This window comes from Opisthocomus hoazin, chromosome 2 (genome assembly GCF_030867145.1).
Source record: "Opisthocomus hoazin isolate bOpiHoa1 chromosome 2, bOpiHoa1.hap1, whole genome shotgun sequence".
In the NCBI taxonomy this organism is placed as follows: domain Eukaryota; kingdom Metazoa; phylum Chordata; class Aves; order Opisthocomiformes; family Opisthocomidae; genus Opisthocomus; species Opisthocomus hoazin.
The window spans coordinates 98431002-98458794 of NC_134415.1; the positions used below are offsets into that span (position 1 = coordinate 98431002).

The window sequence follows — 27793 nt, forward strand, 5'->3', positions numbered from 1 at the left end:
GTCTTCACATCACTTCAAAGTTACATTTCTAGTTGACTTTAACCTTTGAGTCAAAATACTGTGTGCAGTTGATTTCTATAACTTGAACCTTGAAAGTTGCTTTGAATAATCGATACTGATGAGTAACTGAGAGGACTTGCAGGCAGAAACAAGAAAAAAGTAGACGTGGTATTTGAACTTGGTTATCTGAGTGTTACATCACTCCCTCAAAGATTTTGTCACTGAGTGTTTGATTAGTGCCACAGAAGGGAGCTCTCACTCGGGAAAGGTGAGATGTTCCTTATAAGCTGTGTCCAGGTTACCTCTTGTTGGAAGGTGAGCGTGCAGGTGTGGCCAAGCTAAGGAAAACAAACTCTGATTTTCCCTTAATTCAACCCAAATGCAGGTATATAGTTCAGGTTTTCTAGATAATATAGCAAATACAGGTTGTGTTTTCTACTAAATGCTTTGTTTATTTAATATAAGATCTTAGTTGTGTTCTTAATGACACTCTTGACTTGCAGGTAGACTTCTGTATTACACTGTAGTGTGTGATGTACTTTAACACTTGATTTCTGAGCTTAGTATATCCACCAGACAAAGAGATGGTTCTCATCTTAGATCAACTTTTTAAATGCTTGACATAAACCCTGTTTAACAGAGTAAACTTTTTGTTAGCACTTCTCAAGTATTTACCGAAAACTTACTGGTTTAAGTGTGTTTTGAGCTCTGAGGTCATCTGAAATCATTACTCCTTTATTGAGACTTAGACAAGTCTTCACTTTTGTCAACTGCAAGCACTTTCAATGTAATTGTAATAAATCTTTATTTCTAGATTGTGTGGGGAGTGTTCTTCGTCATTGTGGCACTGCTATTCACTGTCTCTTTGTTCTTGTCAAAGTAAGTACATTTCAGCTTTATTCTTAACCACTTAAACTACTTAGTTTCTGCTCTAACATCAAAATCAGGCCTAGTTTGCTTCAAGAGTCAGCCCACTTCTGTGCTACATTTCTGTAACTAGAGTTGCATTTCTCACTAAAATAGTATATATTGAAACTGAGCAAAATGTGCTAAAACAGATTGAGAAAAGAACATGGTTCAGCTTGATTGTGTGCTGCTGAAAACAGTTCTGATTCAGTAGAGGAATTAAGCATATATGTTAGGGAAGTTTAGTTCAGACTACAGAAGTATTCTGATTGCTTGAATGAATCTTAATGCTTGTAGGTACTTGGGCTGGGTAACAGGTGCTTAAGTTCTTGCAGTAAATGACATGTATAATCCATTATGGTGTGCATTACATTGTAATTGTTTCGTGGCATTGAAAGCAATATAGCTAGCTGCAAATCTAGTGGATTTCAATGAAGATTGACACTAACTAGAGGTCTTAAATATTGGCAGTTCAATTTTTCAGATTTAGTTCATAGGGCTTATTTGCCCAACTAGTGAAAAGCTAAAATGCCACGGAGATGCAGAAATCAATATGCTTTTTCACAGGACAAGTACAATGAGTGTGGTAAAACAAAGCGTGTGTCTATATGTGAAAAATCTGTTAGTCTTTAGGTTTAGTTCAGCTTTTTTTGAGCTGCTCTTTTAAGTTAAACTGAAGACAAAGCTTTGGAAGAACCATAGTAGTTACCCATTTTTTCTTAATTACTGCAGTTTGGATAAAGCTCTGCATTCGGCTGGCTTCGACTTGGGATTTATAATTTTAGGAACTAATCTGACCAATCCATTGAATATGCTGTTACCTGTTCTTCAAACAGTAAGTAAAAAATTGGTAATGTACATATGTAAGGATGCTGCTCTACTTTCTGGTAAGCTGTCAAAAGGCAAACTATGCTTCTCCCCAATTAATTAAAACAAAATTGTCTAGGTATATGTGCTGTAAAAGCAAGGCAACTTCCTTGTTAAAAATCTTCTAGCTATTAGATACTGATATGAAAGTCTTGGGTGGATGGAAGCCAGTTGCTGGGGGAAGGTGGTGCTTGAGACTAACTTCCATCTGATGAGAACATAATGGCAATGAAGACTGCCATCACTTGTAGTTACCATGCACAGCATAAAAGCAACTTTCTCCCATACTGTACCTACCTTATAGTTGTTTGTGTAATGAATAGTTGCTCCCCCTTAAGTGAGGTAAATGCACTTTTTTGCTTTTTAATATATTTATTGCACCTTGAAAGGTATATTACACTCTGCATTTATGTATATTATAGTAATGCATTAGTCTCTGAAACAAACCCTAAATGAGAACAAACATTTGTTAATGTCAGTAGGGTTGGAAGGCAACAAGGCCGCATATGAATTTGGCAGTCAGTCATGGGGAAGCAAAGAAAAAGAGAAGACTTAATGTAAGCTAGTGCTTTACTCCCCGCTAGCTGAGTTCTTTGCTTATTCTGGGTATAATGGGTTGGCACAATACATTGCTTCCCTATTGTTTCTAAACCATTGAACACCTAAGCGTGCAGTTTACTGAGAAGACTAGTGTTCAGCAGCAGTATTATCTCAAGCTGTTATTAATATAAATCCAGAAATCAAGAGCTGTATGCAAATATGCTCAGAAATACTCACAAATAGAATGCCTATACAATCCTAGAAGGATTGTTGCCACTGTGGACTTTCTTTTAAATGTACTCTCCAAATGGCATTAAGTATTTCTTGCCATAATTTTGAAGGATTATACCTTTTTAGGCCAAGTTTTAAATTAAGAAAAATGCTCGGTTGCTTTCCGAAACTAATTGTGTAAGCGCTGTTAGCAGCCAAATGTGTAAAACTTTTAAATGGAAGGACTCTTACCTCCTCAGATGCTGTAAGTAGAAACTACTTATTTAGCTTTCAGTGGGGGAAGAGCTTGTTTTCTAGTTTGAATGTTTTTTTTGTCTTTTTAACTGCTTGTGTTCTTCTCATTTTAGGTTTTTCCACTTGATTATATTCTTATTACAACTATTGTTATGTACTTTATCTTCACTTCAATGGCAGGGATTCGAAATATGGGTATATGGTTCTTCTGGATAAGGGTAAATATTACTTAAGGGTTTAGTTTATAATACTCAGTAATATTTAACAAATATGTGATACTGAATGTAATAATAAATAGTCTTTATGTACTGCTTCATAAATACTGGATGTTGCAAACAGCATTGTCCTGTATGTCTAATGAGTATTAGAAGCCTATTGTATACTTTTTGTTGCTTTTGAAAGGTGTTCTGTTTGCTAACTGATCAGACCAAAATTGATGTTTTAGTTTGATAAGCAATACAGTCAGCTGACTTAAGTGTTTAATCAGTGGCACTTTGGTTTCTGACTTTTAACTTAAAGCCATATGATTCTGATATACTGGAAATATTAGTGAGTCTTATGGTCAAAATCTGAAAAGTGCATGCAATCAATAATGCTTGACTTGCTTTTTAGCTGGAAAACAAGTTTGTTTAGCTTGATAGGAGATAAAACAGTACAGTGATGACATGACATTCTAAATACAATGCAAATTAATATATTGCTGTATTTGAAAAGCAGCTTTGTATCCAGCAGCATGCCATTCATGCCTGTGACACTTGGTTAAAAATTTCCCTGCTTCTGTACCTATTTTCCCATTAATACTGTCACCTTTTCATGTGGTGACACCCCAGAATTGTGAACAGAGGCCCTGAGTCTTTGCAGTGAGTGGTAAGATTTTCTGTTGGTTTTTGTCTGCCATCATTTACCCCTCAGCTGCCAGCTGCTTTACCCTAATATGGTACCTCAAGTTGAGCCTTTGGGGATTACAGAGTAAAGTGATATCTACAAGGTAACAGCGAGGGATTTTGTTCCCTGCAGTGTAAAGTGGCTAAGATGCCACTATATGATGCGAAGTTTTCTCAGAGCCTGGGAATACTAGCTCATAACTCCCTCCTCTGTTTCTAGATAGGATTAGAGGTGTGGTAATAGATGATGCCTCTCCTTGACTGGAAGACACAATATTCTTTGACAAACCAAGGCACAGTTTGTTATCCATGATAGGCAACACCATTTAAACCTTGCCACTGACTGCTGGTTTGTAAATGTTCTGGGTCATTAATAAAATTAGTTTGGTTAAATAGCTGTGCTTTGAAATTCAGATAAATAGACCTGAAAACCTGCTTTGAGTCATTGGAATTAAGTTGCCAGAAGATAATTTTAGCAACCTCCCACTTTTGTCAGTAGAATCAAAGGTGTTACGTGAGTTAAAGAACACTTTAAATGCTGTCAGAAAAAAAAAAATCATTATCTTATATTTGTGTATGTGTTCTGTTTTTAGCTTTACAAAATCAGACGAGGAAAAACTCGACCTCAGGCACTCTTGTTTCTCTGTATGATACTTCTGTTAATAGTTCTTCATACAAGTTACATGATCTACAGTCTTGCCCCTCAGTATGTAATGTATGGAAGCCAAAAATACCTGGTACAGGTGAGATGTAATACTTTTCTTTTAAATCCTACCTTCTGTATCAAAACTGTACTGTTTACCATGACTTTTAAAGCTAGGCACATTCTCAGTTTTGAAGACTTTCTTGTAGCTAGGTTTAACTACTAGTAGATCTCTTGATAATGCACAAGCCAGAAACTGGTTGTACTATATGAAACAACTTAATTCCTAGATCATCCTCAGACAGTGTAAAACTTTGAATATTGCTTTACTTGTTTTGATAAGGCAGCTGCTAGCTAGCTTCCACTAGACTTTGTAGTGATACTCTTTGACTGCAGTGAGGGTTAATTGTAGTTTTTAAGGCTCTCTGTAGACTGAAAGTAATGTTGTTCTACAGTTGATAGCTTTTATGTGTGTATTTGTGAGAAGTGACAAAGATAACTTGGTACAGTAGAGGGTAATCAGAAAGAATCCAAGTATAGGCTGATTAATCACATTTCAGATACTTTGGACTATCTAACTTTATGAAACTCATTTCAGTTCTTGTTCTGTAGGCAACTTGAACATTCGGTATTTAGGAGGTTTAATGCATGTTTATTACATTTTGTGCTAGATATAACTAATACAAAATAAACATGCTTAGGTATCTATAAATTGGCTCAACTTGTCAGAATTACAGTAGCAACAAAAAGTAAGCTGAACATCAGTTTAGGAAAGCAGTTTAATTCTATGGTGCGTTTACATAGAATTTGTGGTATGATTATTCACTGTGTATGTAGCCTAGAAAAACATGTATCTGTATCTGAACTAGTTATAACCTCAGGTCTCTTGAAAGGGCAGTTTGTTTGGTTGGTTTTTTTATCCTGTAGACTGATTGTATGTCTCTAATTACAGTGCAGAACCATTGTGGGTGGAAGGGTGGGAAGGACAGTCTTATTAAGGGTCCTACCAAGCTGAGCTTTAAGCTTTTTGGTGACTTGAGAAAAAGAATACTTCATGGTAAAGCTTACAGATAACATGGAAGATTGAAGAGAAAAGCGAATCATAAAGACTGTAGCTAGCAGTTTGTTTTGCTTTATGAATAAAATGGCATGTTTCAGTAAAATAATGTGTGTATATTGAGGGGGACAGAAGGATTTGGACTTGACAAACATTTGTGAGTTAGCTGTTTATGACAAATAGTATCTGAACATAGATACATAGTTTGTAATTAAAAGGGTCAAAAGAGCAGAGCACAGCAGTAGGGAGGCTCTTATGTTGCTCAGACAGCTATTGAAACAATTCTGGTGAGCACTGCAAGAAGGATTAGTTGGAATGGTTGAATAGCACTACAACTTTTCATTTAAAGGATTAAAAAAGTGTTATGGTCAAAATAGCCATCACAGTTGTTTAGCTTCTTGTGTCCCATTTCAAACAGCTGTGTTTAAAGTGCATAAAGTAACTTGGGTAGAAACTGTTTTGTTAAAATAACATGAAGCAAAAAGAGTATTCTGGTAAATTACATCTGGACTGCTCTGGCATACCAAGTAAATACAAGGTTTTCAGACAACATCTCAGAATCTTTTGGAATGTATCAGACATTTTCTGTGTCTGACTACTCTGATAGCTGGATATTAATTTTTTGTGCTTTGAAAAGAGGAGATATGGTGGCTGGGAATGAAGAAGAGTGACAGATTTTTCTGCGTATGTTAGCAATGAGGAGATTCTTAAGAGTTATGAATTGGTTATGATGAAACTGAGAAGTGGCCAGGAACATACACAGGAACTGGGCAGGTGAAACACAATTTTGCATATCACAAGCTTCCTGATGATGGAAGCTGTATGCGCCAGTTTGTTTGGACAGTCTACATTTTCACTGCTTCCACACCACAGTCCATTTCATCACTAAGTAACACCACTGGTAACCAACACTGTGCCTAACCAAGCAATAAATAAGCAATATTCGAAGTCACCTTAGTGGATGAGTGGACTGATAAACATGTATGTCAGAATCGGGTGGCTCACAGAAAGACAGTGTGGAGAAGAAGCACTTCCTGCTTTTCTTTGCTCTACAGTAATTCCCAATCTAGTAACCTGCCAAACTAATTTGTAACCAAAATCGTTAGTGATGCATTAGACAGGTTAGAATCCTGTTTGAATCTTGAACTGTTCTTTGGAGACTGTTACTCTTGACAAGACCTTCTAACTTTGAAGTGCTGTTGACTTTTCCTGAAAATTGAGTATGTGTAGAAAAATGGAGCTATTGTGAGGCAATTAACATTAGCTAGACCTGGGCTACTTGCTTTATTTTACTCTTTGACTGTTGGGATGTTTGAAGCGTGTGTCCCCACTTAATCAAAAGTGTCCTCAGCTATGGTGTCTATAGGAAACTTTTGAAAGCTTCTTTTGGATACAGTGCCCATATCACTGATGCCCTGTGTAGGGCTTTAGTCAGGTTGCATAGCTCTTCAGACACTGAGGAACGCTTGGTTTCATCTCTTAAGACAACCTCTGTATCATCTGCTAAACAGCCGTGAGTAGCTTGTATCCTTTCACAAAGGTAAAGAGTTCTGTCCACATCCAGGCTACCTTCTCAGCTTTGTAACAAAAACATGAGTTTGCCCATACTTGAAGTGTAACTGCTGTTTTTGTTCAGTGAGGCCAAGTTTTTCCTGTTGTCTGAAAGAAAGACCACTGCTTGCTGATGTTTCTACATAGTGGACCTGTAATACTTATGCTGGCCTTTTCACTTCTGTCTGGACCAGTCTTGCTGTAGGTGACACTGATACCTTTCCCTGGTTGAGGGCCAAAGCAGCAGCAGTCAGTTTTCTTCCTCAGTCTTCACATATATCAGAGCAGTGCAGCTAAGCCACAGGACACTGAGTGTCTCCGTTTGTCAGCAGAAGTCCAGAAATATCCCTTAGATGGTTCAGTGTGCAAATAGATCTTTAAGTTCTTGATCCTGATCATAAGCAGGAATGAGTTATATAAGCATAACACTGTAACTCAACCCTTGATATGATAGCTTGCTATTTCCCCGAGTGTCCAAAATGTGTCAGCGCTTGAAGCACACATACTGAGTTACTGTACTTGGTTTTTGTCTCCTGCTTGTCCTTGAGGCGTCCTGCTGTCAGCTTTGGACTGGGTGTGAAAATTGGAACACTGGATCTTTACTCTGACAATACTCATATTGAAAATGTCTGTGACTTGAGTGCTCTACTATATAATGCTAAGTAAATTATTTGGAAGAATTGTTCTGTAGACACATCTCTACTGCCATTTATGCATCTTTTCCCTATCCAGTCATTTTTTTTTCATGCCCTGCAGGGCAAAAGGGGCTCTACTTCACTTATATAGATATGCTAATACGAAAGTGCTGAGATGACAACATTAAGGGCAAAGCTCTCATACCTTTTTCTGGGAAATCAACACAACTTGGGTGCCTCTGAAGTGCCTCAATAGTGCATGCAGCGGGGGAAACAAAGGAGTTAGAAATTTGCATGCTGCTGCAGGTCTGCAGTCTCACTGGGATCAGAGATGTGGTGAAGTACTCACACAACTGGAGTGCTGCCTTGGATAGGTGTGGGCTCTAAGAGGGACAGGCTGGGGTGTCCAGCAGGGAGAGCTGGCCTTTATGTAAGCAAGCAGTGGGGATGTGTAGGGTTTTGCCTTGGGATGGATAAGCCAGCTAAGTACTTCGGGTTAGGGGGCAGATCAGCATGGGTGATACTGTCTGCTACAGGGTGCCTGATCAGGAGAAGTAGCAGATGCTCTCTTAAGACACCTGTAAGTAACTTCATGTTCACAATCCCTGGTCCTCACAGGAGGCTTGAACCACCCAGGTGTCTGCTGGAGAAGCAACACAGTTGAGCACAAGCAATCTAGGAGGCTTCTGGAGTGCACTGATGACTTCGTGACACAGACAACTGAGGAGGTGAAATAAGGAGACAGTGTTTTGGACAGGTGCTGAAAACAAGGAAGAAGTGATCAAGGGCAGTCTTGGCTGCAGGGAGCGTAATATCGTGAAAGGTCGGGATCCTAAGAGGAGAGAACAGGGCAAATAGTAGGATCACAACCCTGGGCTTAAGAGAGCAGATCCTGTCCTCTTCAGGGACCTGCTTATAAGAGTTCTAGCATGCAGAAATGAATTCTGTGCTGACAAAGGTACAGTTTTGTTTCTTTACTGTAATTTATTTCACTGGATGAAGTGATACTGAACTATTGCTGAGTCTTAACACAAATTTTGTCAGTTTTCAGTTAATCCTTAAGGTAATAACTTTCAACTTATTTCTCTTCTGTGGGAGTTAGCTTTGTGCAAGATTACTTTTGTTTAATACTTGTGTAGTTTGCTTTGTGTGGTACTACTTATATTGAAGGATCTTAAATTCGAATGCTAGAAATTGTAGCTATGTAAAAGTGAAAATGGTGTTCAGCTGATAGATTTAATGAGATTACTATTCCTCAGCGTGGCAAATGTGGTTCTTAATTTTTATTAGGAAGGTTTAATACAATGAAGTGCTTTACTTCATATCTCTGGTTTGGAATACACATTTCAATTCTTATGTCTGCTTTGTGAAAAGGTAAAAACCTTTCAGTGGACCTTTGCAAGGTTTTGCCTTGTACAGGAGAGAAGAAAAGATTGCTAGGGAAAGAGAGGCTGGCTTTATGATTTTAAGGTACATCCCATTGCCTTGAGCTTGTGGAAAGCATTCGGACTTGAATCCAGATATGTCGGGTATCTTAAATTACAAGAGTGTTCAGGGAAAACCAGAATAATACCAGATATGGAAAAAAGCATAGGTATTATCAAAGAAAACCCACAGGTCTAGCTATTGTTGCATGTTGTACTTTTAAATTCTTACTATTTCAAAATCAAAATGAATGAAGATAAGGAAGACAAAACTTTGAAATAGCAAGATTCTAATTGTTTTGTGCTTTTTGTATGCCCCTGTTTAATTGTACAACGTATAATGCTGTTCTTTTGAAAAAAACACTCTCTATGACTGAGCACTGTAAGCAGTAATGGTGACAGGTGGCTGGAATACCTCCTGGAGCTGGACCACTGCTAAATGTACACTGAATAATTGAAATGTTGTGTTTTCTGTTCTGATGCTATTGTTTCTATCTACACATTGTCGTCTTATTTTTGGTTCCACTTTAGTTCCTGATTCCTGTGGCTAATCATACTCCTTTTGGATCACTTTCTTCTAAGGCAGTAGTGGTCTCCATGCTTTCATGTGTTTGCATGAAACAAAGTTAACTGTTCATACAAACTGCTGTTTTTTAGGATAGGCACTTGGCTACTTTGAGTGTTGAGAGTGAAAGCTGAATTTACTTAATATTGATAAACTTTGTTCATTAAGTTGTCAGAGAAACACTTAGTTCCATGTGCCAGCCTGTACTAATTTCTGATAGGTTTTAAGGGATGAAGGAAGAAAGGTGTTGACCCTTACTGGTTTCTTTAGAGGGCTTCCTGTTTAGGAAATCATGGGGTGAAAATAAGTACAGTAAATATGAGGCCCTTTGAAGTGAGCTAGTCTATGAAGAAATCAATGTAGTACAAAGGATTTGCGCTGGACTCTGCTGAAATTATTCACTGATTATTCAAAAAGTGTGGTACATAAAGAGTTCATGTGGTTGCTGAAGGGATCAGTTTTCCAAAGACTTGAGACATTTAAACAGGAATATTTGGGTTTTTGATAGTTCACTTCAGCATAATTTTTCTTCCTCCATTCTGGCTATCTAAGTATATTGGATACTATCATCCTGACTTTTAGACCAGAAGTAAGCTGTATTTGGTATCATTATGCAAGCCTAACATTTCCATAGTATCTTCATCAACAAAGCAGAGTTCCAAATTCATTTTATACACAGTTTAAAGGTTTAGTTTCTGAGATGACATTTTTATTTTTCATGAGTCTTCAAAAAGAACACAAGCTATTAATTTTTTCTAAATGAAGGCATATGTAGCAATATGCACATTGTACCACTTACAGCTTACTTTGCATGTACTGTTCAAAACCAATCTTCATTCTTTTGAATATCGTAAGAGGTTTGACAAAGCCTTTTCTATAAAATTATTATTTTATTGGGAGATGTGTTTGTTTCGAGGATTATCATTGTGTGTGGAAGAACATTGCTGGTAGAGTAGTGTTCTAATTTCCTGTATTTATAACACAGAGTAATAAGACAATTGATGGCCAGCCAAGGAATGTGACAACATTTGTATCTAAAAACTGTGATGCAGATGCACCTGAAGGTAAGATGAATTAATTGCTTGTATTTCCTATGTTATATGTGCATGCTCAGCTGTAATAAGCTGCTCAATCTCTTCATGGTTTTAACTTGCTTTGGTTTAATATGAAGCTTTGCATACCTGTGTCCAGAAAACGGCTTGCTTACAACTTATTTAATTCATTTGAAGAATTGACTATTTTTAGTGGAAACCATGTGTAACAAAATATTCCAGTTAAAGCAAATGGGTAATTTTGAAGTTAACATGTATGTAAAAGACCTTAATAATAAACCCTAGCTGGTGAATAGTTTAGCAGCTGAACTGTCACTTCAGTGTTTATGTTTAATATAAAAACATCCAGAGAAGTGTTCTATTAAATTTCGCAATATACTCAGGAAAATCTAAGATCTGAACTTCTCAGTGCAACTCCACAGGTAAGAGAATTCTGGGCTGTTCTATGAGTAACAATATGTGTCAAACTTGATGTCTTAGGCTATTTTCCTGTAATCCTCTTACTATTAATTGATCATTACACTGGATGTTACAGGCAATGTTTGCTCATCTGTGTTATTAACTGTCCCTTTTTGATCAGTTACTTGGGCACAAGATGTGTTGTGGATATTCTGCAGCTGGGAGTAGTGACTAGCAAGCAGGTGGATAATTGTGGAGCTTGACTTTCCATTTACGCAGGCCTTAATGCTGAATTTTTTTGCGAGAATGGTAATGTTTTCTTTCGACTTTACTGCTCTGTGAAACTTGGCTAAAACTAGGAATGAATTTTAGCCTGGTGTCACTAAAAAAAAAAGCTAACTGAAATCATGCTAGATTTGTTGTTTACAATGTTGCCTTTCCCTTACCTCTGCGTATAAATGTTTTTTGCAGTTTGAGTTGCTCTAGCCATTGCAATACTGCTATTTAAGGTCACCATCAATTTTATTGGTTGCTTTGGTCTCTTGTTTGAAAAACTGATCTCAGCAAAAGATTTATTGCTTTTGGAATGGTCCAGACTTTTTCAGGCTGAAGCTCTCAATTGTTCTCATTCTGACAAACTTTCAGCTCCTCTGTATAAAAGAGGAGCTGAATTATGTATGCATCTATATACTTAGAGAAAAGCTTGACAGTGTTTGTCAATTGATAAGATAAATAGTTGTCTTGTATTCTCATCTTATCAGTTTTTGGTAACTACTGAATTCTGACTATGCTTCTAGAAGATCTTAGCAGCTCCTCAAGCTTTCTTCCTGATTGTGGTATTAGGACAGATAATATTTAAACTGTTTTTGTACTGGTGGAGGTAAGTGGACTATTAGTTCTTTGTTCCCAATCCATCAGGCTGTAGTCGCTTTTGAAAAGTGATTCCCTTATATTTAAACTCATCTTCAAATTTAATACAGTTATTTGTCTTATTCCTGGTGATTCATCTTATTTCCAAAGGGGGATGGATTTTTCTCTTCTTTCCCATACTTCAGATAAATCATTCATCCACCTTTATTTTTGATGGCTACTTTTAGACTTAATGCAGTTTTAAGTGTTTTGATATTTTGACAAATTTATTGTCCAATTCATATTTAAGCTGCCATATTTTTGCGATTAAAAGTAGCAGCTCTTCTGTAACAGAGTTTAGAAGAGCAAAATCTGTCATCTTTCAAAATGAGATCACTTTGAGCAAGTTGTACAGACCTTTGTTTCTTATAAACAGCTTGGCTAGTGTTTGCTGGGAGAAGAATACTCACTGGTATCAAAGTGAATTAGTCTTGGCTTTTCTGAGAGAAATTAATAGTTTGATTTCTTCGGACTTCTTGCTTAATTGTAGGAACTGGAATTGGCCTGAAACTTCCTAAATTCCTTCTGTGTTTGATATTTTTGAGTACCTGGAATACTTTGCATGATTTTTTCCATGATTTGCTTTGATCAATGGAAAAAATATAGCTGATACTTAAAACTAGTGGTCTGATGTGCTGAACAGTAGAGGTGGCCTGTGTATGTGATGGTTTTGGTTTGCCATCATTAACACATGTGATTGCACTGGGTATCTTTGAGTCATGTTCTGCCTGCTTAATAGGAAAGAGATGGAGAAGGTATTGATATGCTGTCCTATGCTAGCCTAGTGTAAGTAAAAGATGGATGGATATTTCTTCAATGTGAACGTTAGTGTGATCAAAAGGCTATAGTGGAGTTCTGTACAGATGCAATCAGGCCATTAAAGTGTTTTTCTAAATGAAATAAAAGTTTCTTTTCTAGTGTTCAACTCTTAAAAAAAAAAAAATAGTGCTTAGTAAAAACACTTTATTCACTGTTTCATCCAGTCAATTTTAGAAAGTGGAAATATAATGCTTGCCTTGGAACAGCTGCTACTTTTAATCCTTGATAATGAAAACTAAGAACTATTTTAGATACTACTCTTATGCTCTATGATCAGGTAGAATACGTTGACAAGTGAAACTTATTTTGAAGGTAGGAACTAGATTTTTTTAAATACAATTTCTCATGTTCTTAAGGATACTAGACACAGAGCAACAATAAATGCAGCTAACTTTGAGTTAAGAAAATGATTGGCCAAACACTTGTCGTTTTTATTGACTTCACTGGTACTAGGGTTTTATCTTATGTAAACCACTGAACTGGAATTAAATGCAAATATTTATTTGTCTTCTCAGCACTTTATTTAAACTGAATTAATTCTAACAGGTGTTTTTCCTTAAATGTTATAGTTTGTTTTGTGTTTTAGTGGCTGTGCTGATAGAAAAGTGTATAGCAATCTACTCGGTTTTTTTGAATACTCGGGTGTTGTAGCTATGATCTGTACTTACTGTAACTAAGTGCATTTTTTCTTTCCAAGATGGTAGAAGAGACCTGATCATGTTGTAGCAACTAGTACTCAAAAACTTCAGTGTTATTAAAACTTTAGGCTTTAATGGACAGTGTTTTCTGTATATGTGTTTCAAACCAGCGTTTGGCCTGATGAAAAGGACAATTACACTTTCTGAAGAAACAAAGGCTGTTTAAAATACAACCACAAAACCACACTCTTAAGTATTTATGGTTAAATGTATAATTTGTGGGGGTTTAGCATTACGTTGTCTGCTTTCATGCAGCAAAGCTTGTCTCTGCTCCTGGGATGTAGGAGGTGAATCTGCTTTATACGGAATGCCAGAGGCTGTGATAGTGTAACTACATGAAACAGACAGAACAGAAGCCAAAAAGTAACAGAGCAGGCTATATCTTGTAACTCAGTAAAGTAGCTTTTTCTTAGTTACATTTAAACATCTTGCACAAAAGTCTTGTGTTCTGGTTAACATAAAATTTTTAAATACTTTTTTGGAGCAGCAAATTTAATATGTTTGTTATAGGCAAAACAAGCATTAGTTTTCACTGTTTGATACGGTTGGGCTTATTTGATCATTGTTTTCAAGGACTTGTGCAAGCTGAACTGTTGGTTCCACAGTTCAGTTGAGCATAAGGTCAAGCAAAGGAGTTCAATTAGGTGATTAAGACTTGCAGCTGGACTAATGCATTGAAAACTTGGTATAGGTTTAGCTAAACAGGTTAATAAGATTTAATGTAAATGAGCAGTGACTCAGCTGAAAGCCTGTATACAAGTATTTTCCCAACCTTAATTATGAGAGCTGATAAACACTGTGCTTCTTTCTAGACCAGAAAACCATGAAAGTAGTTTTTTAAGCATCATTCACTTTAAATGCAGAACATGGTATGAATCCCCCTTGACTTGGATTCTCTCAGTTCCTTAACTGAGAAATGAGCCTTACCCAAAGCCTGCTAAATGCTGGGTACAGTCCATCTGCTGGGCCTTTTGCATAGACCTGCACTGACTCCAACTGCGTGTAAGGTGGGATAGAAAGAAGGTTATCTCAATTTTTAAGGCTTTGAACTGAGCAGGACTTACTGTGCATGAATTCATTTGCAAAGTTATGAAATGCTTTACAAAAAGCCAAAATGAGGATTTTGGTGAGGGCTTGGTCCATTTTCCTGTTACTTCACTAAATTACCTTACTAGTACTTCACCCTGAATCTCTACTTATATCTAACATTGAAGTTCTCTATAATCATGAGAACTCAATATAATTAAGCACGATGCTGAACTTTTGACTGCAGAAAGCCTGTTTGGCAGCTGCAAATAGGAGTAACTAAGAATGCTGTAGATCTTCTGCAGACAATTGATGGACGTGCAGTTGTAGAAACATAATTCCGACACATTTTTCTGCACCCCACTGCTGTGGAAAGATACGAGCTGCTCTGAACTACCTTTCTCCCTCCAAGAGGTAGTAACTGGAGAGAGAAGAGGCTGCATTTACTAAGTACTCTGAAATGTTAAATGGGGTTTAGCAGTAAAGCAATTGCATATTCTCTTCTTGCATCAACATCCTAGTTTTATTGCCTGTTGGATTTAAGCCCAACAGTAAAGTGAGATGCTGTGATATTATCAGTACTTTGGAATAAGAGCTGAAGTTTCTTACAAAGGTTTGAAGGGTATGCACCCATTATTAAAAGGAAGTAGTGAACCCAGTGTAAGAACCCCTTTGAGTAAGAAACCTACCAACACTTCGCCTACAAAATGTCTTTTAATAGAGGCAGTTCTCTTACCAGAAGAAGGCATCATAGTTGGCCCCTCTATAAATAGCAATGTCATCAAATCTTTTCATCACTGAGAAACATTAATTACAACATGTATTGGAAGTATTTTCAATGAAATATTGGGAGCTACTTCTGCTGGTGTAATCAAATAATATATTTATCTTGCTACAGACAACTGATGAATTCACTACACAACATTCTTAAGAACAGCCATGCAGAAAACTTAAACAGTAGCCTTGTAACTACAGCTGCTGAAGCTCCATACAGATGTTTCCCATCCATCTTCAAATATGGCTCGCCCAATAGAATTAGAAAGGATCAGTTCATAAAGATGGTCTTTCTCACTGCCTAGGATGTGTCCTGCAACTAGGTTGGATGAATGATACTGGACTGGGAAAATCCTGTCTGAACTGTGAGGGAAACCTGATTGGATTAGTTAATTGTATTATAAATTGTGTGTCTGAAGGAGGCAGAAGATGGGAAAGGATGGAAAGAAAGCCATTGTTTTAAGAGCATCACTAACAAGAAAAGCACTAATTTGCATCCAGCTTCTGATTTAAAACAATTTGGCATTTGGTCTTTTTGACTCTTTAATTGTCATAACTGTTTTTGTTCTCCAGAGAATAGGTACGACATTTCAGCACTGAAAGTTGCCCTACTTTGTCAAATGTCTCTTTGAGTGTTAGCTGGCTATAAATACTTCTCATATTCTGTCCTTAGGTACTCTGTGTAAGGATATCAAGAGGTTGAGATCAATCTGTCAATATATTACCTTTTTCCCTACCCTCCAAATTCTTTTCCTTGTAGTGTGATTTCAGGGTGGGGAAAACAATGAATCCTTCTCACACAGGACAGGCATCCTTCTTAAGTGGTCAGCTAAAGACAGTATGAGGCAAGTAGAAAGGACATGGCAAAAATGAAGTTAACATTGAAGGTCAAGCGGTGTAATGTAGTTTCAAAGAGAAATCTGAACTAGTGTAAGTTGAAGCTTGTACCAAGCTGATACTGGAGAACGTAGTAGGTAGCTAGTGGAAAGTGTTTTGATTAGAATAAAAATGAGAAGTTATGCTGTCCATTGACGGCTTGCTTGCTGGAATTTTGCATATGTGTTCTTCCCTAGGGTATTGCCTTCCAAGTTTATCAATAGTTATATCTTTAAAATAAGAATTGTTGCCTTTAGTTACTTAAAAATAAGATGTTCAAGGAAGACTCAGAAAACATCTCTTGCAGAAGTTCAAATTTAAGTTAGCCGTTTAAAGGCAAGAAATAACAATTATATGGCTTGTATACAAATGCATCTGACCAGTGTTTGTAACCTATTGTACGTGGTGTTTCAAAAGGTGTCTGGTTTCAACAGAAACACAGAACACTCTTTCCCTCTGCAGGTTGATCCAATGTTTTAGTGCTTCCCTGTAGAAAAAGGACGCTATATCTTTTTGGAATTAACATGGCTTCAGATATCAGTCGGTGGTTAATGCTGTACCTTTTCACTATACGTGTGCCTTGTAACATTAGTATTTCGTTCATTTGAAGGTATTCAATAAACATTAGAATCAGGTCATCCTTTAAACTTGTGGAAAATGAGATTATCAGGTTTAGTTTGTTGAATCTCATTAAATGGCTTTGCTCTAGTCTGTTAATACATGCAAATCTTGGCACCCTCTCAGATCCTCTGTAACCAAACTAAAATAGAAGCCTTATAACTGGGTGCAATTTTCCATTGTAATGCTGTAGCTATGCTAGGATGAACTCCGAATCTGAAATGGCAAAAAGAGAACTGATAGGCTCTTTGAATGTATAGAGGAAAGTGGTGAGCACTCATGCCTATGTTTAGCTCAAGCTTGTATGTGCTTGGTTTTTTTGTAAGATCAGGTTCCCTCCTTCTACAACTAAATCCTGCATTTCTTGTTCATACATGCCACTTTGTTTAAATTTGAGTGTTAGAAAAAATGGTTATGTAATCCAGATTGTTCCATAGGATTTTGTTCTCATTATTTAGCATTCAGAAACTTTAACTAATGACATTTTTCCTTCTCATTTCTGTACAAAATCTTGAAGGATCTTATTGGAAGCTGCCTTATGCTATGAAGCCCTGCCAGCACTGATGGGACTTGCAGATTCTTGAGCTATTTAATGTAAACATTTGTTGTGTGACTGCTGCAGTAGTTACAAAATCAGATCTAACTATTTGTAATAAAACTAGGCTGATTCACATGGAGTACATAGTTTGATTATGTATGACCTGATTTTTATATCAGGTCGGGTTTGATTTGCAGATATGCAATATGAGATATTGGATGCAACTTAACTGTAGCTGGAGTCACTCAAAAAAGCAGAGTTTGCTTTCTAAATGATAGCTTGTCCCAAATAATTTTTCTAGGTTTCTCATTAGTCTCTGATTTTCAAGTTCCTGGCCCCTCCTTCACCTGCTAGCTCTGGTCCTTTGGCAGGTTCTTATTCCAAATCTACTAAGCAGCTCTTGTTAATAACATAGGTTTTTGGACTAGGCTTTTTCCAGTTAGACTTTCGGTTTCTACAGATCTCTTAGGTGCCGTTTCCCTACCACTTCCAGCTAAAAAACCAAACAAAACCTTCCCCAAACCACCAAAAAAACCTGCCCAAAACCCCCAACAACTGGGAGGAAACAGCAGGCAGCTTTTTGTGCTTGCTTGTTAGACCTCTAAGACGACTGTAGATAATTGCAAAGTATTGTTTAACATGTGAGTGATTTGATTCTCATGCTTCTGTAGTGCACTGTGGTTCTTCAGACTGCTGCCAGCTTGAAATGTTCGGAGCTAAGTGATTCACATCTCTAACTGGGGAACTATTGTAGTTACATGCCATCAACTGGGACATGAATGAACCCATTCCAGTAGTGTGTTTTCCAACATGTTTTGCAGTCTGAGAAGGTATCAAATGTGTAAATTTGTTGCAAAATTAACTTTGAGGGAAGGGGTGGTGAAGCTCTGTAATGCTTGCATTATTGTGAAAGCTGAAAGAGCGACAACTTGAAGGTTTAAGCAATTTATGGAGAAAGATAGCTGAGGGAGAAGGATAACTGGTATGGGATGCCACAAACTAAAAAAGTGTTGTATAGCAGATTGGTTTTTAGCTAATGAAACCAGAGACGCAGCAGCAGAGGGGCTAGATTGTGAAGTGCAAAGTCAGGCTCAACAGCAGAATGAGGCTAGTATTAGTTTTGTGTGTGTATATGTGTCACAGCAGAGAAGAAATTGGAACAAGTGGGGATGTGCTCGAAGAGAATATGTGAAGAATTGCTTTTGTAGAAACTGTTGAGTAACAGGCAACTAAGAGCATAGCCATTTTCCTTGTTTAGCCAACAGGAAAAGAAAGAAATACTGCATTTGTGGCTGGGGCCAGCTGTTACTGCTACTCCATCATTCTGTTTCCAGAGAAACCTGTGAGAGTGGTACATGTAATATCTTAAACACAAACTTCTGTGGTTGGAAGTCCTGGAGTGACCGTAATACTTAAAGAAACATGGTTGAAGATGTTAAGTTGCAAGATTATAGGTACAATAGCAAAGGGGAAATGTGTAATTACAAAACTCGTGATATACCTGCTAATATGTGAAGACTCCTGAAATTTATTTTGTCTTGTCCATCTGAACACTTTGGTCCATAACCAAAGCCAGAACCAGAAACAAGTCCATATTCTGTCTGAGGTTTGAATTCTTAGTATGGTATTAATTTTGAGGTTTTATTACTTGCTGCCTATTTTTACCATTTTGTGTTTGAAATGTTTTTTTTTATTAAATGGGAAAACCAGTACATGTGTCTCAGGATTGCTTGCAGTACTGTAGCGCTCCTTCTCTCTGGTCGAAAGGGATTCCGATCACTCATTTATGCTAGAAGTGGAAGTGTTGCTGCTTCTTAAGAGAAATCAATTGAACATTAGGCAGTCATGAATATGGAATACGGCTGTATGGGTCTTCCACCATTAGATACCACTTGGTTTCTTACCTAGTTGAAGTGTCATGATTTTGTGGGCCATTAACATCCTTGTGCTGTTTCTCTGTATAGGCAAAGTTACTTAACTTTGGTCAGTTTGACTGTAACTCTTTTCATGATTTCCCTGGTGAAATTCTGAATTGCAAGGCAAAATTACATAGGACTTCTGTGTATTCTGTAGCCACATACAGCCAGTCCATGGGTCTTACACATTTTCATAGTCTTTCGTAGGTGGTCTCAGTTACAACACACTTTCCTTGTCCAAGAGGAGATAACCAGTTAAGAAGTTCCTTTTATTTTGAAGTTTGAGAAGGCAGTATCTCTGTTGCTGCAAAGAAAATGTTGCGGTTGTAAAACAGCAACTCTGTCAGAGCCCTTAGTTTACCTTGATGAGTTGTGTAAGGAGTGTACCTATCTGGAAATCATTCTACCATCCAGTAAAACATTTGCAATCATAGACCTTAGAAGTAGTCTAAAGGCTGCTTCATCTTTTGCTGTTCAGTTTCTAGTAAGTAAAGGCATGTTTCTCTGAGGCCAGGTTCAAGCCTGAAATCTTTGCCCTGTACCTGCTCAGTTCATAGGAATCCTAGTGTTTTTCTCACTTTGTTTAAAGTACTGGTGCACTGTGGCAGAGAAAAACATTCATGTTGATACTACTTGTAGGTGGCAGATAAAATCTAGGAAGGTGCTTGAATGGCCTATCCAGCTGTGTTCCCCCAGTTACAGCATCCAAAGCCGACTGTTCCTGCTCTAGTTGTTCACTCTGTGTCAAAATGCATTTTAGCTTTGTTGCAGGAAAGCCATAGTAAGAAAATATGAGTATCTTTAAAAACAGTTTAGAAGCAGTTGACTTGTTTTATTGTAATGTGGAACTGACTTGGCCTCCAGGAATGTTGTTTGTACTGTGATATAAGATGCTGCTTGTCTTAAGTCACATAACCCAAGTGAAGCTTACAAGAATGACAGTAAATAGTAAAATAGGTATGTCATCGTATCTTAGTAGCACGATGAGAAATAAAATCTGGAAATAAAAAAAAAAGCCTAGAAAGAATATGTTTATGATGTCACAGCTGTTGAAGTGCTGCTGCATCCGAGATACCAGAGATGTGTTTTAACCATTATCCCATATAAATGTTCCTGTGCAAGTTAGAGGATTTAAACTGTGAGCAGGGGCACAGGCCAGATGCAGACCTGAAAATAATAGTGCCTCTAAGGAAGAAATGCAGGTTTCCCCTTAATTACACTTTCCCAGGTGAAATATCAAGCCTTCTGGAACTTGATGTATCATTTAAGTTTATGAACACATCAAACCCTTTTTTGAAGCTGAAGTTGTAAGTTGGACTGCAAGCAGCAGCTGCTTGTGATACAGCTTTTGAATGATTGACAGCATGGCTGTATGAAACACTAAGTGTTCTTGGGTACCTGAAGCCATGCCTTCAGTGCTTTTAGGATTTGGAATATGCAGTGCTTATCTGTTGTAGCAAAGTAAAGCTGCAGATTTTCCTCTGGAAGTAGTTTTGAGTGGATTGAAAGCAAACCTAGGTTCTGCTTGAAATTGGACATGTAAGCTGCATCTACCTGTGGATGACGTTCTTAGTCTCAGCTTGAGTTTTCCATCCAAAATACCATATTTAAGTGTTAGATCTAGCTGTGTTGTCTCTATATCTACCTTCATGTAGTGTGAATTGTAATGGTTTTTGAGCGCACACAGGACCTCAAGAGGTAGTCTGGTCCAACCCCCCCAGCCAGGTCAAGGAGAGCAGGTTGCTCAGGTCCTTCCAGTTGTGAGTGTCTCCACAGATGTAGATTCTGAAACTTCTTTGGGTAGTCTGCTTCAGTGTTTAGCTATGCTGATAGTGAAGCTTCTCGTGTTACCTGATAGGAATATTTCTTTCTGCAACTCTGTCATCTGACCTTTTGTTGTGCATGTCTAGGAAGAATCTTGCCCTGTATATTGTAGGCCCCCACTAGCTAGAAGTATCAGTAAGACACACCTGCAAGCACCTTTACTCCAAGCTGAACAAACACATCTTCACTGTATGCTGTGTGCTCTAGCTGTTGCAGTGGTCCTCTGATGGACTTGCTCCAGTATGTCAATGCTTCTTTCTTACTGGGGGTGCCCAAAATGGCACTGTTGCAGATGCAGTTCTAGTCAGAGTAGAAGGAAGCAATCGCTTCTCTGGACCTGCTGGCTGTACCTGTGTTAGTGAAGCCTGATATTTGATTACATTTGAGTTGCAGATGAACACTGATATTACGTGTTCTGTTTCTCTCCTGGGATATGAGGTCACTTTCTGCGAAGTTGCATTGTATCTGGTCAGCCCTCAGCCTGCACTGTTGCATGGTGGCACTTTGTTACAGGCACAGGACTTCTGTTAAACTCGGACGACAATTTCAAGGGGCTGGAAAAATAAGATCCCTCTGAATCTTACCGTCTAGTGCGTTGAGTGTCCGTTTCCCACTTCTTCCCAGTTTGATCTACAGATTTATGGAGGATATAATCTGTTTTATTGTCCAATTGATTAATGAAGAGGTAAAACAAGTGTGCACCTCAGTATTGATTCACAAAGAATGCCACTGTTCTTAACGTATGTTGTTCACAACAAACTGTAACTCTTCCCTAAAAAACTATTTCCTTCTATATGCTTTTGTGAAAGCTCACTGTATTTTGAGATGCAGAAAAGACAGACTGTGTTATCTGTAAGTTCTTATTTGAGTTTTCAGTGTGTGAAATGACTTTTCAGGCTTTAAGATTTGTTTATCCTTGTAATTAATCTTAAACCACCTAATTCACTTCTCGGAAGAAGCCTTTGTTTGAAAATATTAGTATACTGAGCCGAAGGGTTTTCTAACTTACCAGAATGAAATGGTTCATCAGTGGACTTGAAGTAAAATATAGTTGACTCTTCAGGTAGCCATGGCTATTAGCACTTGTGATCCTTTGTTTAAAAAATTGTTTTGTTTTAAATCTTGGTTGTTTGGCTTTGATGGGTCAGCACTATGTAATATGCTCTGTTCTTAAAGTGGTGGCAGTTACAAATTGGAGGCTTGGTAGCTTTCTACGTATGCTTTTGTTACAAATGATCAAGATATGTCGGTAATATTCGTAATGATCATTCTGGATAACAAGTAGTTATCTTAATTCAGATTATTTGTTAGAACTTATTCTAAACTTTGTCATATGGAGGAATATGTTGATTAAAAATGTCATGTCAGCCTATTGCTAATACCTTAGTTCAGAAGGAATAACTAAAATTTAGTTAGCTGAACTTGTGACACATTCCATAGAAATATTTTCTCGAAGTTAAACTGTTCTAAAATATTTACTATCATCTATTTAATCCAATTACTGTAGAGCGCCATCTGAAAGTCTTTTAGCTGTTTTTTAATTCAAGTAACCAGCTGGAGAGCTGCAGATGGTGTTGACAATACTATCTGCAGTTATGAAGCATCTTCACTTTACTGGCATTTCTTACTTTGTTGGAAACATCACCTTTCCCATGGGCATGTCATGCTAGGAGATAATGGAATGTTGTGAGTGGTGTGCCACTTTACAATTTTTTTTTTTCTTCTTCTGTAGGGTGAGTACTATTGACTGGTGTTAAAGGAGGGGAGGAATCATTTCTCTCTGCATGACTGAGATCTAGTCTGGAAAACCAGGAGCAATTGGTTCAGCCAAATGCCTTCCTTGTGCTTTCACGCTAATGTATTAGTGGAAAAGCATGCTTTCTCTAATTAAGCTGCTTTACACTTCAATTGTCTGCAGAATGTGCCTATTTGTGTTGTATCCCTTGTGTCTAGTAGTTGTGAAATCCCAGTTTAAACTTCTTTTTTGTCTGGTGATACTATGTAAGAATTCTAGAAATTGGTCTGCTGCATAAAGTAGTATTTAACTTACTATTTTAAATTGTTCTGGTAAACTTACAAAGTATAGGTCATTGGAGAACTGTGGAAGGAATGGAGTTGTTTCTCTGTTTAGATACAGTCATTCTGCATACTGTAGGGATTTGGTTTGGGGGGAGATTTGCTTGGCAAGGTCAAGCAGCAGACCTTCCTGAAAAAGACCTGTCCTTAACTCCTGAAGTTTCTTTCCCTGGGAAATAGTGAGCTATAGTATGTGGTGTTGTTAAAGCAGCAGTTATTGAATGTGGAAGTTGTATCTTTAAGTTGCTAGCTTGTTAGATGGCTGCTAAAAGTTGAACTATGTAAGCAGCAGTATATCACTCACAACTTTAGGAGTTGGGAAGTCTGTACTTCAGCTGTACCTAGGGGATATTGCCGAACCTGGGGTCAAAATGGAGGAAGAACAGGCAAATTCTGGGTTGCTTACTTTCTCTAGGGTTCAAATTATTTTGATACCAATTTCTGCTCTGAAATGGCCTTCAGGTGAGGTTTGAAGCGTAGTAAATGGAGAGAAAAAGAAAAGAGATTACATTATACCTTAATGTGAACTTGGTGCACCCGTCCTTGCACTGGAGAGGTTCGTCAGGTGGCTTGCGTGTCCTGCTGACTGCCCTCTGACATGACCGCTTGAATGTTACAGGCTCCGTGTCCCCTACAAACCTTTATGCTACCTGTTTGCAGTCTTAGAAATGCCTTGACAATTTGATTCTTATTTCTGTTGAAATCTGCCACTATTTAATGGATATAAATGCTAGGTATTTTTAGATGTGGTTGTGTTTATGATGTTAGAGGAGTAAGAGTTAACCAGTACTGTCAGGGTACAAATAAGCCCTCTGCTATCTAGGTTGCAGAAGGCCCAGTTTGTGGTGGGTGTTTTTACTTACACGACTCAGCATTGTAGTTGACTTTGATTTTTATTGAACTTACACAATCCTGGTAGAGACACATTTTTCGGAGTACTGAAATGTGTTGTTTAGTACAGAAACTGCTTTGTATCTCCTTATGGTTACAGTTTATCTAAAATGGGAGATGAGTAATTAGGATCTGTCAGAACAGAGAATATTTGACACATCTGTAAGACAGATTGTACCCAGTAATAATAGGGTTGCCTGTGTAACTCATAGCTTAGTGTTACCTGTTTTCACATTAACTCTATGATAGTAACAAGTAGTCCTCTTGTATACCTTTTTGGTAGAGGAGAGTAAATTTGGTTTAGAATAAATAGACTATTTCAGTTGGAAGGGACCTACGATGATAATGAACTGCCTGACCACTTCAGGGCTCACCAAAAGTTAAAGCACGTAGTTAAGGGCATTGTCCAAATGCCTCTTAAATGCTGACAAGTTTGGGTATCGACCACCTCTCTGGGAAGCCTGTTCCAGTGTTTGACCACCCTCTCAGTAAAGAAATGCTTCCTTATGTCCAGTCTAAACCTCCCCTGGTGCAGCTTTGAACTACTCCCATGTGTCCTATCACTGGACACCAGGGAGAAGAGCTCAGCACCTCCCTCTCCATGTCCCCTCCTCAGGGGGCTGTAGAGAGCAATGAGGTCAGCCCTTGGCCCCCTTTTCTCCAAGCCAGACAAACCCAGAGTCCTGAGCGGCTCATCACGGGACATACCTTCCAGCCCTTTCTCCAGCTTTGTTGCCCTCCTCTGGACGCATTCCAGGACTTTCACATCCTTCTTAAATTGTGGGGCCCAGAACTGCACACAGTACTCAAGGTGAAGCTGCACCTATGCTGAACACAGCGGGATAATCCCCTCTCTGGACCGTCTGGTCGTGCTGTGTTTGATGCACCCCAGCAGGCAGTTTGGCCTCTAGGCTGCCAAGGCACACTGCTAACTGCTGTTGATCCTTCTGTTGACTAGGACCACCAGATTCCTTTCTGCAGGGCTGTTCTCCAGCCACTCCTCTCCCAGTTTATGCTTTTGCCTGCTGTTTATCCACCTTAGGTGCAGAATCTGTCATTTGGTCTTGTTAAGTTTTATTCCATTATTCACAACCCAGTCCTCCAGTCTATCTAGATCACTCTGCAAGGCTGTTTCTCACAGAATCACAGAATGTTCGGGGTTGGAAGGGACCTCTGTGGGTCATCTAGTCCAGCTCCCCTGCCGAAGCAGGGTCACCTACAGCAGGCTGCACAGGACCTTGTCCAGGCAGGTCTTGAATATCTCCAGAGAAGGAGACTCCACAACCTCCCTGGGCAGCCTGTTCCAGTGCTCTGTCACCCTCAGAGGGAAGTTCTTCCTCATGTTCAGACGAAACTTCCTATGCTTCAGTTTGTGCCCGTTGCCCCTTGTCCTGTCGCTGTGCACCACTGAAAAGAGTTTGGCCCCATCCTCCTGACACCCACCCTTGAGATATTTATAAACATTTATTAGGTCCCCTCTCAGCCTTCTCTTCTTCAGGCTAAACAAGCCCAGCTCCCTCAGCCTTTCCTCGTAGGAGAGATGCTCCAGTCCCCTCACCATCATCGCAGCCCTCTGCTGGACACTCTCCAGTAGGTCCTCATCTTTCTTTAACTGGGGAGTGCAGAACTAGACATACTACTCCAGATGGGACCTCACTAGGGCAGTGTAAAAGGGAAGGAGAACCTCCCTCGACCTACTGGCCACACTCCTCTTCATGCACCCCTGGATCCCATTGGCTTTCTTGGCAGCCAGACTCCCTCAAGAGTCAACAGCACCTCACAGTTTGATGTCATCAGCAGACTTGCTAATGGTGCGTTCAACTCCTGCATCCAGATTGTTGATAAATATATTAAACAGGACTGGTCCTAGAATTGAACCCTGGGAACACCACTGGTGACTACTCGCCAGCCAAATGTAGCCCCATTCACTACAACCCTTTGAGCTCTTCACTTCAGCCAGTTCTTCACCCAGTGCACCATGAACCTGCTCATCCCACAGCTGGACAACTCATCCAGAAGGATGCTGTGAGTGACAGTATCAAAAGCCGTCGTAAAATCCAGAAAAACTACATCCACAGCCTTCCCTTCATCCACTAGGCAGGTGACCTTACCATAGAAGGGTATCAAATTAGTGAAACAACTTTTTGTTTGTGAACCCATGATGGCTGTGCCTGATGACTGCATTATTCTTTAAATGCACTTCAATAGTACCCAGTGTGATCTTCTCCATAATTGTTCCACAACTGAGGTTAGATGAACAGGTCTGTAGTTCCCCGAGTCTTCCCTCACGCTCTTTTTGTAAATTGGAATAACATTGGCTGGCTTGCAGTCATCAGAGGGCCTCGTGATCTTCCCAGGACCTTTGGTAGTTAATCAAGAGGGATCCTACCATAACATCTGATAGCTCTTTCGGTACTCTGGGATGAATCCCCCTGAATGTAAGCATTCAACTGATACAGCTGGTCCGTTACAATTTCAGTGTCCACAAATGGAAAGTCACTGTTCCCACACTCATGGCCCTCCAACAGGGGACCAGGCAGCTCAAAGTCTATCAGTATTAAAGACAAGCAAAAAAAGCATTGAATGCCTCTGCTTTTTCTTCATCCCTGTTAGTCACATGAGCATCTTCAACAAGTATTGGTCTGAGTTTTCTTTAGATCTCTTGCTATTAACATACTTTAATAAAAGCATTTCTTGTTGTCTGACAGCACTGGCCAGTTTCAACTCTGAGCTTTGGCTTTTCATGTCTTCTCCCTGCATATACGAACCACAGCTTTGTAATCTTTGTGTGAAGCCTGACCTTGCTTCCAGAGATCATATAATGTCTTTTTCCTCTTGAGGTCCCTGATGAGTTCCCTGTTCAGCCAAGCTGATCTTCTGCCCTGCTTGCTTGACTTCTGACACAGTGGAAGTGCCTGCTCCTATGCTTCTGAAAGATGGTTCTTAAAAAAATGCCCAGCGCTCATGGACATGACAATTCAGAGCAGAATACTCTCCAAAACTGTTGAATTACTATGCTATAAATTGGAATTAGGTGATTTTTTTTCTTTGTTCTGTGTTAATTGGTACTACTCGTTTTCCTTTTAGATCAGTGTATTGTTACTCGGACGTACCTCTTTCTTCATAAATTTTGGTTCTTCAGTGCTGCCTATTACTTCGGGAACTGGGCATTCATTGCAGTAAGTACTTTGGTTGTAGAGCTTGCTGAATCAAGTTGGATAATTTACTGTAGTTGTTATTGAATCATTTGCATCACCACACTGCCACTCAGTTTTACATATATTGCTCTTGTATGCCCCTTAATTGAATAATGGTAACTTCTACTACTTATTTTTAATTTACAGGTCTTTTTAATTGGATTAATTGTTTCATGCTGCAAAGGCAAGAAATCAGTCATTGAAGGTGAAGTGGATGAAGATGAGTCAGACATGAGTGATGATGAACTGTCTGTTTATTACCGTTGGTAGCCTTTTGCCTTCAAGATAAAAAAATGCAATTTAAAGTTATGTTGAAAATCGTACCCGTTTGGAATTGGTATCCAAATAAGCAGCCTTGCACCTGTGAAAACAGGAAATAAGTGTACTCACTTAAAGGGGTAAAGAACTGAATATCACTTCTTGAGTGGCACTGTTAGAACAAATATTGAAGCTGGCTTTGAATAATATATAGAAAATACTGTTTTATGATTAAATGTATGTAACTTTCTGATGTATAATTTAATAAACTATTGTAACTATTTCATAATTCATAATGCTTTTCTGTTAACTTAGGTTTTCTTAAATACTTTCATGCCTAACTTGTAAGACTTTTTTATTTAAGCTTATAAATAAAACTAGCCGA

General features: G+C 38.5%; 1 protein-coding gene across 2 annotated transcripts in view; it reads left to right on the forward strand.

Annotated features, from left to right (window-relative positions):
- Positions 1–27704, forward strand: part of LMBRD1 (LMBR1 domain containing 1) — a 95197-nt gene extending 67493 nt beyond the window's left edge. For both annotated transcript variants that reach the window (XM_075414586.1, XM_075414587.1), the window contains 7 exons: positions 815–879; positions 1639–1741; positions 2892–2996; positions 4256–4405; positions 10523–10601; positions 27041–27132; positions 27298–27704. In XM_075414586.1, coding sequence (XP_075270701.1) covers positions 815–879; positions 1639–1741; positions 2892–2996; positions 4256–4405; positions 10523–10601; positions 27041–27132; positions 27298–27420 — 717 coding nt within the window. In that variant the 3' untranslated portion in view covers positions 27421–27704. The remainder of the gene's footprint in view (positions 1–814; positions 880–1638; positions 1742–2891; positions 2997–4255; positions 4406–10522; positions 10602–27040; positions 27133–27297) is intronic.
- The last annotated feature ends 89 nt before the right edge of the window (positions 27705–27793 follow it).